Genomic DNA, 17,810 nt, shown 5'->3' with positions numbered 1-17,810 from the left:
ACATAAACAATATAAATCTGATGTCCAATCCTGTACAAATATGAAATTATTTTCACTGGACTTTCAAATTGGTAAGTATAAATAAAATGAGGTCAGCAATACTTAAGGTGAGGCAGTTTCAACAATTACCCGAAGAGGTTTTGTTAAATGTACAAACTGTAAAACAAAACTTCTGATATTAATCTCGCCCTTAATTCCAGACATGATTAATCTGAGATGGTCTCTACTAAGCAGTGTTTTATAAACTTTTATTTATTTTACTTCTTGCCTTTCTGTTTCCATTTGATCCAAGGCAACATAATCAGGAAATACAGATACTATGTAGACATCACCACAGACCAGCTCATGTGCTTCCATACAAAGAAACTAAACATTACTCAGCGACACTAGGGTTTCAGAAAGTGATTACCACAAAAACTTGGACATAATTTTTATTTTTCAGAAACACGTATAAATACATTGGTGTCTCAAAGGCAAATCAGTATCTTGATTATAGTCCTAGACAAATAGGCCCTCAAATTTACTATTAACTGAATCAAAATTAAGTCTTATATATTCTTTTCAAACACTGAATTTTTAAAATACTCAGAGAAATTTAAAAATCAAATTTTAGTTTTAAAAATAGAAAAATTAAAAAATTAATCCTTTCTAGATTATAGTTTAAGATTCTTAAGTCATACGGAACAGATGGTCTTGCCAGCCTTTTGTAAAAGACCTTTTAAACATACATGTGGCCAATTCATTTTCAACCTTAAACCAAGTTCTCTGTATATTTACACTCATCATTTGGTAGTTAAAATAATAAATACTTCATTAAAAGATATCAATTCCTGCTGCTTCAAGAATGCACAGTACTTTTATTTTTTCCTACTGTTGGATTTCAACATGTATTTTCAACATACCTTTCAACATACGTTGATAAAGATGACTCAAGTTTTAAGTCTATCCAAAAGGGTATCAAATCTGTGCTCCCTCTGACAGTCTTAGGTGGGAACAGTTAAGTCTCGTTAAACTAATCTATTTCTGGTAGTTTATAATGTGGGTGTTTTCTATAGCCCAGATGCCCAACTGCTGTTGAACAAACTATGAGTCTAACACAGTTAGCCTTTCCAAGTCCACCTGTCAGAATCACGTGCTGTGCGCACATGAACGCGCACACACGCCTCAGTTCCTAAAGCACTTCTGCTCCTCTAAGGAGGGAAACAGGCTTTTGATCAACACACTATCAGACACTGAAGTCTCTGCTAAAATCAGAAGGTGTCCAATTTTCACATAAATGGAAAGAGAAAATACTTATTTAGAACAACAAAAATTAAGCTTGGCAAAAGTAGTTATTTTTATTTACAACTGCATGTATTAAGGTTACAAGAGAAACACTAGTGATACCATCTGAACAAAAGCAATGATTTATTGGTAATGGAAATGAATGAAATATTGAAAGTCTCTGGCGAGAATCAAGCAATTATCCAGGAGCTGTAGATCTGATTGCAACATGGTCTTCCAGTGTCTTCTGTACCTTTAGTGGCTTTCTCCTTTTTTTCCAACTACCTAGGAAGAACAAAAATAACTTTATATATACCTCTTATTGATTTAGACATACGAGTTATTTTCAAAATACTACTGTTATCATTTTTAAAACCTATATTAATTTTTGTATTTGCATTTCTTTGGCATGCAGTGTATCTTCACTGTTGAAGCAAACCATGACACTCCCTCCCCTCCCAGCCTCTAGAAATTAAAACTAAAATACATGCAGGCTATTTTTGGTATTTCACACTGTTTTAAGAAAAAGTAATGCAACTTTTCAAAACAAGGTTGACAGTTTAGAGAAGTTAATAAAAAGATGATGCTACATGAGTGAAACATATTGGCATACTATTTTTAGGCAATTAGATATCAAATGTTGATCACAAAATAATGTAGAATTAGAAGAGTATGCTAAACTTATGTCTTCATGCCCAAGATGACAGGTTTCTAGACTTTTCTATCAATATGTAGACATGCAATGAAAACAGATTAAAAATGACTAATTTTGCCTAGTTTCTATTTAAAAAAAATCCTGGTTACTAAAATATACTACTAAAATATAAAGAATAAATCTAGGTTCAGTCAATGATTAGAAAAATTTTCTATGGGAAGGTTTAAAAAATGTCCTAGGTTGCTATAAACGTGGTAGCATGAAACTGTAATGAATAAATCTGATTTCTAACAATGGTTCTAGAAAACAAAGCCTCTATGGGAAGGTTCTAAAACTACATTCTAATCAAACAATTTACTTTAAACCTAAAGTTCATAATAATGTATTCTCATGGCAGAAATGCCTCTAAGGAAATCTACTTGCAAGCCACTGAACATATATTTACATATAACAAAATCTCTATGTACATTTGTAAGTACAATTTTCATATTTTAAATGGACTCTGATCCAAAAGGCAGTGTCTGAATCAAGCAAAACTCACAAAGATCTTCAGTACAAATCTCGTCTAAAACAGAACTTGGGATTCTGGGAATCCCAGATTCATGGGAAAAGATGATAAAAACCCATCCTACTGAATTCCTAATCACATTTTACAAGAAATGCTGTTTTCCCCATCTTGAGGAAAAACACTTTTATTGCTTTAAAATAACTCCTCTTTAATCCAAGGAAACCACGTGCTACAAAGTCCAAAAAGCCAAAAACGACACAGAAGACAGTCTCATAAAAGAGTATGTAGACGAGAGTAAGGAGTTCAGGTTTTAAGAGCCGGGGGAGGAGGGAGTCTTCCTAAGAAAGAAGGGGAGGTGGCGCTATTTGTACCACAAATGAATTTAAGCAAATAAACACTGAAAGCATTGTTGATCATTATATCACTTGGGAACACACAAACACAGAGCTATTAGATTAAGCAAAAGAAAACAAAAACAATTAATATTAAAAATTAACATTTTAGCAGATGTGATACAGTAGAAGACATGAATCTGCATACTGTTTCACAGGCTGATAACTCTCAACTTGCCAATGTGTATTCTCTGGAAAAAAGAAGAAATTCAGCATTCCAATAAGGAGTTTCTCACCCCAACAGTAAAGCTCTTTTATTCACTTTAAAGTCTTTATATTACACCTCTGACAAACAAAAGTTTTGGTACATCAAAATTAGGTGTCAAAAATATTTATTCAATAGAGTCCATTGATTGTCTATGTTAATATTTTAACTCAGCCTAACTTTTAGTCCGTAAGTCTTTCAACTGGCCTTGAACTCACTTGTGTTGGCAAAGCAGAGGACAGGCCCATAATTAATCAGCAAAAAGATTCTAGGGCTACAGTTCCAATGAGAAAACCCCTATCTCTCAATTTCAGCCTAATCAATATATTACACTAGCTCTGATGTAAAAGAACTTGGTGAAACTGCTCATATTTGATTTCCAAAATGATTCTACCGTTTCTAAAAAATACAAACTTTAGATCGGATTAAAACATTATCCAACTATTTAAAAATATTTATGACAATGTAAGTTTCACTGCAATATTATTTCTCAAAATGTAGTACAAAATTAAATGAGACAGGAGAAAGTAAAAACAAACAAAAAGTTGGGTGAGTAACCTGGTATGGTAATGAAACTAAAGCGCCCAGTTGCAAGATCAGAACAAAAACTCAAACAAAATAAAGCCAACTGAGAAACATCGACTAGAAGAGATCTGAAGACAGAGATGGTTGAGGCAATCTAGGTAACAAGGGGGTTGATCCAGATGACAGAAGCTGTAGAAATCTTGCCCCAGCAATGGCGAGAACGTGAGAAGGGTGAGAGCAGACAGTGCTAGATGAGCAGAGAAGCAAGGAGGGGAGTAGAGTGAGATAAGCTCAATCTTTCTATTACTTCATTTTTAAAATCTTCTGATTTTAGTTCATTTGAGTTGGATTAAAAAAGCTGAAAAATAAAGACAAAAATGTTACAAAAATAGCTGATACGGTGAATGGCCAGTTAAGAAAAGTCTATTTCTATTACCACGACAGAAAATCTGCTTTGCTGTTCACATGCACCTCACTCCCTAAGAAGCAGAAGCCCCTTCACTTTTGCTCAGTTCTGAATACTTCTATTACTTTTGTATTAAAATAAAGCAAACCATGTGAAGAGCATATTTTTGCAAAGAAAACATCTACTTCCAATTTAAATGGCAAGCTTTCTTCATGCTGCAATATACAGAATACATTTACTACAACAACAGATAGCCTAAGTATATATTATAATCTGGGCACAATGCCTCCTATGAGCCAAAAACAGAAAAACAGAAGGTATGTTCTAGCCTCCCAAATCTGCCAAGTATGACCTTCTAACACTGTAAGAGTATGCGAGGTGGTCTAAGACTTCTCTCCACAACCAAGACTCAACAGCATTACCTTAGCTTCTGTCATCTTAATAACCTAAGGAGAATATCAATGACATTCTGAGAACTAAAATTAACTAGGAACAACTCATGCAACATAAAAACAGAAACTGAAAATGCTACATAATTCTATTTTATCATTCATTAAAATCATTTTATACAATTCTCTTCACTACACAGAGAGGTAACTCTCCTGTCTGTGCTGATAAAACACTTGCCAAATCTATATTGAAATTTTAAATTCTAATTACTGTGTGGAATGCCTTTAAAAGTCAAACTGACTAAATAAGTAAAGAGAAAGTGCCACACTTGACTTGTCCTTGAATGAAGGACTTGCACCATCTCAGTTCCATGCCCAGGGTTCCTGTTTTCCATTCTACCTAGAGTGCCCACTGCTGCCCTGAACTAAGCTTTGATTTATATTGATTAACATTCCAAACATTAGGGCATTACCCTTTAACAATATAAACTTGTTACTATCAGAGATTATGACTACACATAACACAGTACCACAGGGACTACAAGGATCAGAGCACAGATCTATTACTTCCTTCACTAGAATCCAAACTCACTGATGGCTTTTAATAAGTGACTCTCAATAAGGCCAATTTCAGTTAAACATAAGCTGCTTTTTAACTGTAGCTTTCCTACGCTAAAGTTGCTGGCTTAGCACAATATGAAAACTACTAAAATATTAGCTTACTTTTGAGAAATAACACTACAGGACAATGAAGGACACAAGCAGTGCAATCTCATTCAGAAACTACTGGAAGAAAATGTAACATTAATATACATAAGAAAACCATTCAAACAAAATTTTTCAGACATTATAAAAGCAAAAGATTAAGAAGTCCAGAACACCAAGAAGGAAGTCCATTACACTGTTACATAATTTTTGCAGCAGTTCTCAGTGTGATCCAAGCTGGGTGACCTTGAAACCCATTCAGGGCGTCTTCAAGGTTAAAAGTGCTTTTATAATCATGCTCAATAAATTGTTATTTGCCTCTTTAACTCTCATTGTCTCACAATATACAATGAAGTTTTCCAGAGGCTATATGACTTATGATAGCAAAACTGACTGAATGCAGAAGCAAATATGAGAATGAGAGAATTCTACTAGACTGTATACAGTAATTTGTCAAAATGTAAAACAATGTTCTTCTCACAAAATTGGTTTTTGTTTTGGAAAATAAGTATTTTAATTTTAAAAAATACTTGTGCTAACACAATAATTTTAATAAATGTTGTTTAAATTTCCCAGTTTTAACTTCTAAGATGGTAAGTATTAGATAAATACTGGCCCACAACAATCTTTAACAGTGTAAAGGTGTCCTGGGACCATGAAGTTTTGAGTACTACTGTTCTACAGTCATTTTTAATAAGGTAAAAAAAGTACCTAGTTAAACATATAGTATTATAGAACAAACAGAAATACTCTCAAGAAGAAAAGAAAAATACCTCTACTATCCTAAAGAGTCAAAAAAGGTAGTTTGGTAGTCAAAAAAGAGAATAGGCTGGAAGAGATGTGAACTGTTGTTCAGTTGCTACATCATGTCAGACTCTTTTGTGACCTCATGGACTGTAGCCATCAGGCTCCTCTGTCCATGGGGTTTCCCAGGCAAGAATACTGGAGTGGGTTGCCGTTTCCTTCTCCAGAGGATCTTCCTGAACTAGGGATTGAACCGCATCTTTTGCATTGGCAGGTGGATTCTTTACCACTAAGCCACCAGGGGAAGAGCTAGGGATAGGAGAGGGGATGTTAAAGAGGTGGACGCACCCTGAGATGGGCAATTATTAATGCACACTAGAAAAGCTGTAACTGGATGGCAGGCTGGTAAGAAGATAAGTAAGTGTAGGGGTTACCTGGAGGAAACATGGAAATCAAGTAGCATAAGCTGAGGTGAGAAGCCAGGAAACCAGAGGAAATAATGGGATTTAGAGTAACAGATCTTAGGAAAGAACTGCGCTAGAAGCAAACTACGCAAGGCACGGTTAAAGCCAAATCCAACGGCATCTGACTCAAACAAGCAAAGAAGCAGAGCAGGCAGCCAGAACGTCTTTGCTGCTCACAGTTTCCCAGTGCAGCACACTTCGTATCATAAAAGCATAGATGTTTAATCTCTGCTTCTTCTGACCTGTCATTATGCGTATGTCAAACATCCCACATGACAGATCTAAGAACAAAACTGTTCCTACAGCTCCCAAAAGTTAACTACGCTGTGAGACAGGAAGACAGCAGTTGGAAAACGATGTTAAAATATCTATTGTCAGTGTCCAGTTTCATAAGTTCATCCACTGTTAAGAAATTTTATTTTCCTGCAACTGAATTAAAATCAAACCTCATCAAAAAGAGTGAGTTTTCTGGGTGTTTCATGGCTTCAATTCCCAAAACAGGGGTCTAAATTGGTAAACCAGGTGCCTCTTCCTCCACACACTGGCAGCCCTGGGGAAACGCTTATGTGCTTCCTCTCTTAGTAATCATCCCAAGTTCTAGACCACCTGCCAGATGCAGCCATTGGAAATACTGCAATACCTACATCTCATGTGCTGCTGCACACTTAATCTGAGTACAGCAACTGGGTTCTGTACTGATAAAGTTCTTGATGGCACATCTATGCTCTGTGGTTGTATATTTTAAGAGTCATCCTCAGGAATCGTTACCAGCTAGAAGTACAATGCTCTCATTTCTAAAGGTCCCATGGTAACATAAATTCTTATGCAAACCTTAGGAGCATGTCCTCAAAAACAAAAACCAAACCAAAAAAGCCACTGAACACATATGCCTGTTCACTGAAGAGTTATTTGCTGAAATGTGTTCTTCAGCACAAAGACATGGCTTGAAAGCATATCGGTGAAGCAAAGGAGCCCATTCTTCTTGATTAAAATCACTGTCATTTTAAATGTTTTCATCAGAAACAATGATAATCAAAATCTTAATACAAGCAAACAAAAGTTCTTAAAAAGTCACTAATAATGACTTAATGTACTCCAATTTTTCACTATCCCTAACTACCTTCTATAACAAAACAATAATTTATACCTTCTTATCTGGATGCCATTCATTAATAGACACTGTGTCAATGAGACTTCTCTTTATTAGAGACTTCTCTTAGTAAGAAATCTAAAAATGTGATTAGAAGACCCTACTGTTCTGTTTATCCTTATAAGATTTCATGATATAATATGATTTTGATAATTTTAAAATTATTTCTTTAAAATTACTATTTTTATTTCTCCTAGATATCATTTAAACAAACTTACTCGTTTGAAGTCATTCATATTTGTTGCCTGGACTGGAGTCCCAATAAAAGTAAAATATGAAATTCTTGTTGTTTCTTCTTCACCTTGATTGGACTGAACAAATATCTACACACACAAATAATTTTACCATTAATGATTACACTTTTTTGATAAACATGCTCAAACATTTAATCAATTTTCTTAGGTTATTAATAAAAATACCTCCCATTCTTTATAAGGATTAGTCCAAATTACATTTACACTAGGATTCCTATAGCATCATTAATTCTTCTGTCTGCTCAGCTGTTCTTACCTTGTCCAGGGGGATCATGGCAGGATACTTATATATATAAGCTCTGCATGATTTGGCATGATAATGTTGAAGGGTCAAAATTAAATTATTTACAGGGAATACTGAAAGAGTATGAAACTCAAGATTACAATGGGCAGAATGTTACTGAAATTTTACCAAAATCACAATTTTTACTGAGGAAAATCTTGGCAGTTATATTCTTTCTGATACGCCATCATTCATTCTATTCCCTAAAATGTTAAAAGAAAAAAGAGCACGCTGGAAATCAGTTCCTAAAACTACCCTCTGCTTCTCATGTTTTTTTAAGCTCATCTCTGTACGTGTTCAGTAGCTTCAATCGTGTCTGACTCTCTGAGACCCCGTGAACTGTAGTCCACCAGGCTCCTCTATCCATGGATTCTCCAGGCAAGAATACAGGAGTGGGTTGCCATGTCCTTCTCCAGGAGATCTTTCCAACCCAGGGATCAAACCTGCGCTTTCTGCATTGCAGGCAGATTCTTCACCCACTGAGCCACCTGGGAAGCCCATACTGTGCCTTGCATGTTTTATTAAGCTTGCTTCTTTTATACTTTCTATTTAAAATTTCCCTCAGCATGTTAGGAGACAGACGCTTTACTCATAGGTTCTTCTTCAATACACTGGATTATTTACATTTGCTCCATTTTTAAAAATAATACTCAAGATGCTGTCTACTTAAGAATATTGCCTCTCTTGATTTGGGCAACATTCTTTTTCCATTTTCAGATGAAAATCAGTTTTGTTGTTTTTTTAGGCAACCACAGGTTCATCTCGAATTGAGCTGACCAATTAAAAACTTCAAGTCTATAATAAGCAGACTATTAAAGTAGTTCTCTATTTATTTGCAATGCTTTTTTAATCTAAGCACAACAGTTTATATTTACTCTTTTAAAAATTCATATACTTATTTTGATTAGACTTTCTGATCAAAACTGTCTCTTCGATTTCAACTTTACCATCAAAAAAAGTGACAGGTGTGCTTTTTGTGTCTGGACTTAAGTCACTAGTCTAAAATGCTGAGTTTAAAGTATGATTTAATAGGACACAGTAAAGACTGTGAACCTATCACAAAGTAACTATGTTCAATGATCTCAACGACAGAAGAGATTACATTAGGATATCTGGGTTTAAAGGGCTTTTTCCAATAAGCAAATGCCTTCCTCCCATCACTACATAAAGCAATAGGTGTTATTAATTGAATGCTACAAATATGTAACAAATATTTGTAAATATGTTACAAATGAATAAAGTCAAGAAAATATTTCATAACCAGTGTTCCAGTTTGATATAACCATTTTCTTTAATTTCATCCGGGTAAAATACTTCTACTCAAAACTCAATATAATCCTTTATCTTATCACTAAGTATATTCTGTGAAATTCCACTGAAAGCTTCCCAAAATGAACACAGCTATAGCATTCTTCTAATTTACAAAACCGGAATCTACTGACACAAAGAAATTACACTCCTTTGGCAAGTCTGTGCTCCGGTGACTCTGTGCTGGTTCCAACTCCTTTTTCTCGGCATTCTACTCTAACCCTCCTAAACCCCGGCTCTGATGGAATGGGCTCTGGTTGACAGGTGGTTTAGAAGCATGTGCTGGGTTTAATACTAGAATTCAAAAAAGCAATTAGTAACTGCTAAAAAGCTGCTGATTTTGTAATGTAAATTAAGGTAATACAAAATTATGCTTTTAAAAAGTCAGTTTTTACTGAGATCATGGCCACTACACGATTCAAAAGTAAATTGGATTTTAGAAACGTATCCTCACTCATTACCAGGTACGAAGGAAGAATGAGTATCTGGTTTAAGAATAAATGTTCTAGCATAAACTTTAAACAAAAGTTGGCATATACATGCCATATATATATATGTTTGACAAACCTATAAATTAAAAAAATCCACCTTCCTTTTTAGGGCACACAGATGAATTAAAAAGAAGAAAATTTAATTAGCTCATTAGACATTTTTATGCATTTCAAGCCAAATGGACAGTTAACCATTTTTAAGAATAACTTGAATCAGCTAGGACACTGAAGATGGCATAAATTGTCACCCACAACCCGTTGCATACATCTGAATGAAACACTACTTACGGTTACACTGTTAACGTTCTGAAACTTAACGTAACGAAGAGGGACAATACCATCTTCTTTAATATCATCCTCTGTTAGTTCCAGAGCTTGAGTTGGCTCACTTCTTTCTGCCTCTTCAAAATCCATAGATCGCGGTAGATTGATAAAAATTTTTACGTATTTAGGACCCTGACCTATAGAAAGGTAGAATAAAATTAAATGCTAACATCAAACATATAATACTTTGTCCTCTTTATCATGATGTTCACTCTATACAGACGTGCCCACATATGCACACACCTACCTCTCTTTAGAAATTTTAGGAACGTCTGAGTATTTTCACAGCCATACTCCTCCTTTCTCAATAGACATTTAGTGGTATATTCTTGGCCTGCTGAAACTACACTAACTACTAGGAATACCAGATTAAAACACACATACACACGCAAACATATACACAGAGTTCCTGCCCTCAACTGTAAGAGACAGGCAATGAGGGATGTACAGCTCCCAGGGAGGAGGTACTGGCAAGGCGGCAGTGGAGTCTGACAGCACATGCAGGATGATGAGAAGTTTCATAAAAGAAACACTGAGCTGCGTCTTGCAGTTGCCATCAGCTGGCACCTTTTGTTATTTAGGAGAAAAGCATTATCAGTGACAATATTTAGCCAGAGGAAATTAACTACACAAACTGCCAAATTTCGTCTTAGGGATTAGGCTGTGCTCAGTGCTAAAACCACTCTGTAGAATGTCTTAGTCTCTCTAGCTTCAGACCAGTATCCTGTGACTGACTGAGGAATCTTAGCATAGCCACACTGCTTACATACTCATTTCTATGGCATTTGCTTTTACAAATACTTTGTATTTTCAGAATAAATTAACAATTTTATTAGTGAAAAAATCATTAACCCATGGAAACTTAGAATAGTAAATGACTTAAGGGAATGCCATCTGATAAACAGGGTTCTCTCAATCAACTAAGAAAGCAACAACAAATCCTAGCCCCATCGCCCCACCTCAGGCCCTCTCCCATGTCCATTCCCAGCAGCAAAAAAAAAAAAAAAAAGAAGAAGAAGAAACAGAAAAAAGGGGGTGGGGTGAGTAAGGCCAACTATGTATTGAACAAAATGAGAAATGCCAAATTTGCACAATCATGTTTACAGCATCATAATATGTATAAAGAAAATGCAACTATAATTAGCGCACACACAGGAGGATCTAGGGCCTTAGTTTTATCACCTATAACAGGAAGAATGTGAAATAAGTCTCCCCCAGTTCCCACCCCGAGAAACAGCTACCTCAAACCTAGAACTCTTAGTTGGAAGAAAGGACTCCCTTGTTTTCAGATGAAGAGGAAAACGGTAAAAGTTGACTTTTTTTCAAATTACTTTTGGCCCAATAATCTTACATTATATGTCACTGCTTTGTTCCAAGAACAATTTCACTCTTTCCCAAAACAAGAGCTCTCTACCTCCATTTAATAACAAGTTTTAACCTAAGGGACCAGTAACAGAATGGATAAAGAAGATGGAGTATATACACATACACAATGAAATACTACTCAACAAGAAGGAATGAAATTTTGCCATTTGCAGCAACATGGATGGACTTATTATGCTCAGTGGAACAAGTCAGAGAGAAAAAGACAAATACTGCATGGTGTCGCTTATTATGTAGAATCTAAAAATAAAACTAGTGCATCTAACAAAAAAGATACAGACTGAGAAATAAAGAAAACAAGCTATTTACTAGGAGGGAAGAGGGGAAGGGGACAAGCAAGATAGTGTTAGGGAATTCAAGAGGTACAAACAACTATGTATAAAATAAATAAGCTACAAGGATACACACAGGGAATACAGCCAATATGTTAGAATGACTGTAACTGGAGTATAATCCTTAAAAACTGTAATCACTATGTTGTACGCTTGAAACTTACATACTGCTGCACATCAACTATGCATCAATTTAAAACAAAGAAAAGTTTTAAATATAAGCCAGCAGGTCTATAGAGCAGAAAGTTACTTTATAGAAAAGCTGCCCATTACTCACCGTTATCTGGCCCTTGAAATTTCATTGAATAAAGCTTAACAGGCTGATTGAATGCCACAGTAATAAGAAGCTGTGAAAAAAATAATTGTCTTATTTTTAAAGGGCTGTTAAACATCTTAAGTAACACAACAGCTAAGGAGAATTAAAATCATTAAACAGAAAAAATTTAATTCACCTAACATAACCAATATAATACAGAATATCAGTAAGCTGAAAGTAACTTGATTAGTTTGCCATTTGAGAAATACAATAATCTATTCTTTTTATAAAGGAATAACAACAAAATTTAACAGAATTAATTAAAATTATATGTTAAGAACCTAAGGCCTCATGACCTAAAAACTGGCAACATCCACCCTGCCCCGAAAAACAAATTAAACAAAACCCCCAAATTAAAACTTAAACTATGTATTTTAACATATTAAGCTTAATATTTCCTGCAACAGTTTATCTGTGGCTGCATCTACCCATGTCACTTGACAATCTGGAGACGATGCACACAGGTTATGTGGAAAGACCAGATCTCAAATGGACTCTATTTGATTCAAAACTCAAGACAACAGGACTCACAGCTCTATCAGTAACCTCTAAACTTCCATCCTAAATGAATCTGACTCACTGAATCTGGAAAGCCACCCGAGGGAACTGAAATACAAAACTGCTGAGACGCCTCTCTCTGATTCATTCACTCAATCTTCCTTCCACCAAAACTGTCTGATGAAGATACCTCTACGTTTCCACCCTGGGAAGAAGGTTTCCTCAGCAGGAAGATTTCAGGGAAGCTGTAGCCAGCCCTTCTGACACACATCATCACATTACGTTTAGGGCACCATTTACAAGGTGCACAACATGACGGTATTTTCAAGCAATAAAATAAGATAGTTCTGGTTGGAGCAAAGGAAGATGGCATTTAGATTTATTTCAAATCACTGTGGTCTATTTGCTTAAGAAAATACTTAGACTACTCTCTTTAGTTATGTAAGTACTTTTAATACTTGACCTGTATTTGGGTGTCAGGAGATAAACATGACCCATTTAGGGACCTGAACCATAGGTGAAGAGGATATGAGAGTAGAAAAGCTGGAAGTAGATAAAGTTAGTAGCATATGACATCCTCTTCCTGAAGCCACTGAAGAATCATTTGACTCTTTTAAGAAATCAGAATATAAATACAATTTATATTTTAGAGAAGTAACTTTTGTGAACATATAAAAGATATACTGGAATGGGGACAAAGCAGAGGCAATGGTACAGTAATTAAATAAGAAAAAAATTTTTAAGACAATAAAATTTTAAATAACAGCTAAGATAGAGACAGCGTGATCAAGGCAGAACTACACTACCCCACTTCCTCTGTGACAACACTGCAGGAAAATACAGGGAAACACAACAGGTTTACACTGGGAGTGAGGGCTAGACATAAAAGGAATGTCTCATTTAGGTGGGTAGAAAGTATGAAGGCAGCTCAAGAATGAACAAAAGGACTTAAGAATAGTGAAGGCTCCACCCAGGCTTCCGGACAGTCCAAGACTTCTGTGATTCTCTGCAGCGCAGCTGGCATAAACAAACGAAGAAAGGGGGTGAGGTGACAGGGTCAGAGGACAGAGGTGGTTATAAAAAGTAAGAAAAAAGTGATCATCTGGAAAGGAGAGACATGAAACCATGAGATGGAAACGTGTGTGGACACAAATACTGATAATCTCTACAAGCCCTAAGCATTCAGTTACCTGTTCATCACAATCAGATTCCAAGAAGGTCATGTCTTTTCGTAAACAGTTGTCAAATCCATGCTCATCACTTTCATTCAGACATTCACAGCCAGCTTTGTTAATAAAAGGCATTAAATCCATCTGAAAATTTAAACCAAAACTTTAGGCAAAGCATTTGGATTTGGTATAAAAATCTTAGTAAGAAATGTAAATATGTAATTCTCTTTTAAACTCTAAAAAATTATGTTTTCAGTGTACAACACCTGTGGTTAACAATTTTTAATGGTTATTTTCCACTTATCTTTTTAATAACCTGTACTGTATTGACTTTATCCCCTGTGCTGTACAATACATCCTTGTGATTCTCTTTTTTTTAAACGTTTTATTTGTATTGGAGTAATTCTCTCTTGACTTAAAAAATTGCTATCTCATTTAAAAGTTACTAAAACTTTTGTAATAACCCTTTTGTCTAAACTTCTGATATCTACCACTAATAATTAAAGCCAAATTGAGGCTTAGCCCACTTAATAAGTATCTAAAACCAAGTCTTTAACACAAAGATTATTAAATGCTAACTTACACTTTTTTAGTAACAGTGTTTGGCAGTGTAAAATATGCAAATTAAAATAAATATCTACAAAATATCTAAAGAAAGCCTACCTCCCTCTTCTAGTGATAATGCACTCTTTAAACCTATATCCAAGAAGAGTTTAGATTAAAGATGAACTAGGGACTTCGCTGGTGGCCCAGTGGCTAAGACTCCGAGCTCCCAGTGCAGGGGGCTCGCGTTCCATCCTTACTCAGGGGAACTAGATCCCACACGCTGCAACTGAAGATCCTGCATGCTGCAACTAAGACCCCAGCACAAGCCAAAGAAATAAAATAAATGGTTAAAAAAAAAAGGATGAATAGCAAATAAGTACTTAAATTATGTAACAGAAAAGTGTAAACATACATAAACAGACCAACACAGTGATCCTCAGGTGCCCGCTTCCTGGATACAACAATCAGCAATTCACAGCCACTCTGGTTTCACCTTTACTCTGCAACCAGTCCCAACCTTCTTCCCGATTATTTTCATGTAAATTTTAGACGTTTTTCTCATGTTATTCATGAACACTTCAGTGTGTTCATAGCATTTCATAAAACATGTCTTTAAAAATAGAATCCTCAATATCATTACCATGACTGTAACACTGGTAATGTTTTAGTATCATCAATATCAATGTTCAAATTTCTTCAACTGTTTCAAATATTTTACAGTTGAATCAGTTTAGACTCAGAATAAGAATCCAAGAAAAGTATAAACAAGTATATTTGGTTAATGTCTCTTAAATCTCTTTTAATCCAGTCATTCGGCCTAGTGATTTCTCCTATTTGGATTTTGCTAACTGCTCCCTGTGGCGTCCTTTAGCATTTTCCAGCGTTACGTGCTGGCTAACGCCTCCGACACCACACCACAGAGTACAGTGACGGTGGGCATCCCTGCCCTGTTTCTGACTTCAGTGAGAATGTCTCCAGTGCCTTCCCATTAAAATTTTACTGAATACTTTAGGAATAAATGGATATTGCATTGTCATATTTTTTCTGGGGCTTCCCTGGTGGCTCAGTGGTAAAGAACTCACCTGCCAATGCAGAAGACACAGGTTCGATTCTTGATCTGGGAAGATCCCATATGCTGTGGAGCAGCTAAGCCTGTCTGCCACTACTGAGCCTGTGCTCTAGAGCCCCGAGGCGGCAACCAGTGAACCCAGGAGCCACAACTACTGAAGACCACGTGCCCTGGAGTCCGTGCTACGAGGCGGCAACGAGAGAAGTGTCAGGAAGCATTTAACAGGAGGCTTCCTGTGTGCTGTTTTGGATCTGTCATGAATCCTCTGTTCAAGAGGGGTGGCAAACCGCTCCCGGGCCGAGGAATGCATGCATTTCCTTCCTTAGTTTTTCCATATGGTGATAAGTAACTACGCTCGCTCTTCCTTTTTATGAACCATACGGTAAAAGTGATTATTTACAACCCTCTCTCTTTGATATGGATTGCCTTATGTTTCCTTGATTATCTGTAAGTCTGGACTTTTGCTCTTTATCTTTGCTGAAAATAGCTGCCTTGTAAGACAGTATATATACCCACACTATGTTAAATAAAACACCTTTGCTCCATCAGAGCTTGGGTCCCCGTGTCTGTCTGTCTTTCTCTCACTCTCTCTCCACCCAGCTAATTCTCTGGAGGGTAGAACCCCACTGTGCTCACTCTCCTGCCTGGGCTTCTAAGACCCTCTCAAGAAGGCGCACTGTGCCTTCACCCCCTCGAGAGGGCGCCCGGTGCCTTCGTGAGCGACACAAGCCCTGTGTCAAGAACTTTATTGGTTTTCTGCGTAAACCAGGGAATGTCGGCCTCTCTCTCTCTCTTTCTTATTGCTGACTCCGGACCACCAGGTTCCAGTCCATTAAACGACCTCAACAAGTGGCGCCCGAACAGGGACCTGGTACCCATGGCAGGTTTGAATGGAGTGACCCCAAGGGCCTATTGAGGTCGGTAAGTACTAAGACATGGGTCAAACAGCTGGAAAGCCCCATCACTTTTCTACTTTACTTCATCACTTATTTAAAGTTCAGGGACTTCCAGTTTCACGCCAGTGAATAGAAGCTTGCCTTCAGACAGTGGTTGAATGTAACCCTTTGTTTCCTGATGAAGGTAGTTTTGATTTAGAAATTTGGCACCGGGTCAAAGAGAATGTTGAACGAGCCACCAGACAGGGAAAAAATATTCCGATAGATTTCTGGCCCCTGTGGGCTCTCATTAAAGCTGTGATTCTGCCATTTCAAGGTAATTCTAGCCCTCCTGATATTCGTCAACAGGCAGAACACTTATTATATGAATATGAATTTGATGATGAAACCTTACAAAAGGCACAATTAGAACAACATAAAATATTTTAGATTTTCCTACAAGCCCTGCCCCAGTTGCTCCAAGCGCTCCTCCCCTGCCAGGGGGCAGAAATCTCAAAGTCTCTCTCTTGCTAGAAGCCATTAGCTTCTGGCAATGACTCTCCTAAGACACATTTTGACATTAAAACTGACAACACCTTTCTGAATAACAATAATAAGTTTTTACCACATTCTCTTAATTGTAAGAATTTGCTACCTACTCACTCTCCTTCACAACAGAGGCTTTCTGAATTGCTGGCTTTGCAATCACAAGTCTCTGAAGCGCATGGTTTTTCCGCCTTCCCAGTTTTTAGAAATCCTGATGCTCAAGGGCACATAATACCTCAATATGAGGGTATTAACTTTTATCACAAGCAACAAATTTAAAAATCTATAACTATGTACTGCCCACATTCATCTTTTACTAAAGCACTTCTAAATTCTATAACATCCTCTATTGGAAATTTTATTCCCCATGATTGGCGAACTTCAATAAAAGCTCTCCTTAAACCAGGATAATATCTTCAATGCATAACGTGCTAGCAGAGATCAGGCTAACAGAAATGCTCGAGCTGGTGCTCCCCAAATGCTAACTGGTACAGGACAATTTGACAATATAAGAAGCTCAAATACAGTGCCATCCTTTGTTACATGAACAATTAAAACAGTAGCCCTTGAAGCTTAGGATCAAATTACTCCACAAGGGGAGCCTACAGGTAGCTACACTAAAATATTGCAAGGACCTAATGAAACGTATGCTGATTTTCTAGCTAGATTAGAAACTGCTATTTCCCGTAATGTAATTGGAGAAGCCAAAAGGCAACTAGAGAAATTACCTGCTTCAGTTCAGTTCAGTCGCTCAGTCATGTCCGACTCTGCAACTCCATGAATTGCAGCACGCCAGGCCTCCCTGTCCATCACCAACTCCCAGAGTTCACCCAGACTCACGTCCATCGAGTCAGTGATGCCATCCAGCCATCTCATCCTCTCGTCCCCTTCTCCTCCTGCCCCCAATCCCTCCCAGCATCAGAGTCTTTTCCAATGAGTCAACTCTTCGCATGAGGTGGCCAAAGTCTGAGTTTCAGCTTTAGCATCATTCCTTCCAAAGAAATCCCAGG

General features: G+C 36.8%; 1 protein-coding gene across 1 annotated transcript in view; it reads right to left on the bottom strand.

The window, feature by feature from the left end:
- Window positions 1–232: 232 nt before the first annotated feature.
- Window positions 233–17,810, bottom strand: part of TXNL1 (thioredoxin-like 1) — a 33,973-nt gene continuing 16,395 nt past the window's right edge. Inside the window, exons 3-8 of the mRNA XM_010854769.1 lie at window positions 13,786–13,908; window positions 12,059–12,128; window positions 10,031–10,203; window positions 7,625–7,729; window positions 2,967–3,009; window positions 233–1,548 (exon numbers count right to left, since the gene is read on the bottom strand). Coding sequence (XP_010853071.1) covers window positions 2,971–3,009; window positions 7,625–7,729; window positions 10,031–10,203; window positions 12,059–12,128; window positions 13,786–13,908 — 510 coding nt within the window. The 3' untranslated portion in view covers window positions 233–1,548; window positions 2,967–2,970. The remainder of the gene's footprint in view (window positions 1,549–2,966; window positions 3,010–7,624; window positions 7,730–10,030; window positions 10,204–12,058; window positions 12,129–13,785; window positions 13,909–17,810) is intronic.

The sequence above is a fragment of the Bison bison genome, unplaced genomic scaffold (assembly GCF_000754665.1).
Source record: "Bison bison bison isolate TAMUID 2011002044 unplaced genomic scaffold, Bison_UMD1.0 scf7180017864349, whole genome shotgun sequence".
In the NCBI taxonomy this organism is placed as follows: Eukaryota; Metazoa; Chordata; class Mammalia; order Artiodactyla; family Bovidae; genus Bison; species Bison bison.
This window is presented reverse-complemented; position numbering and strand designations above follow the sequence as displayed.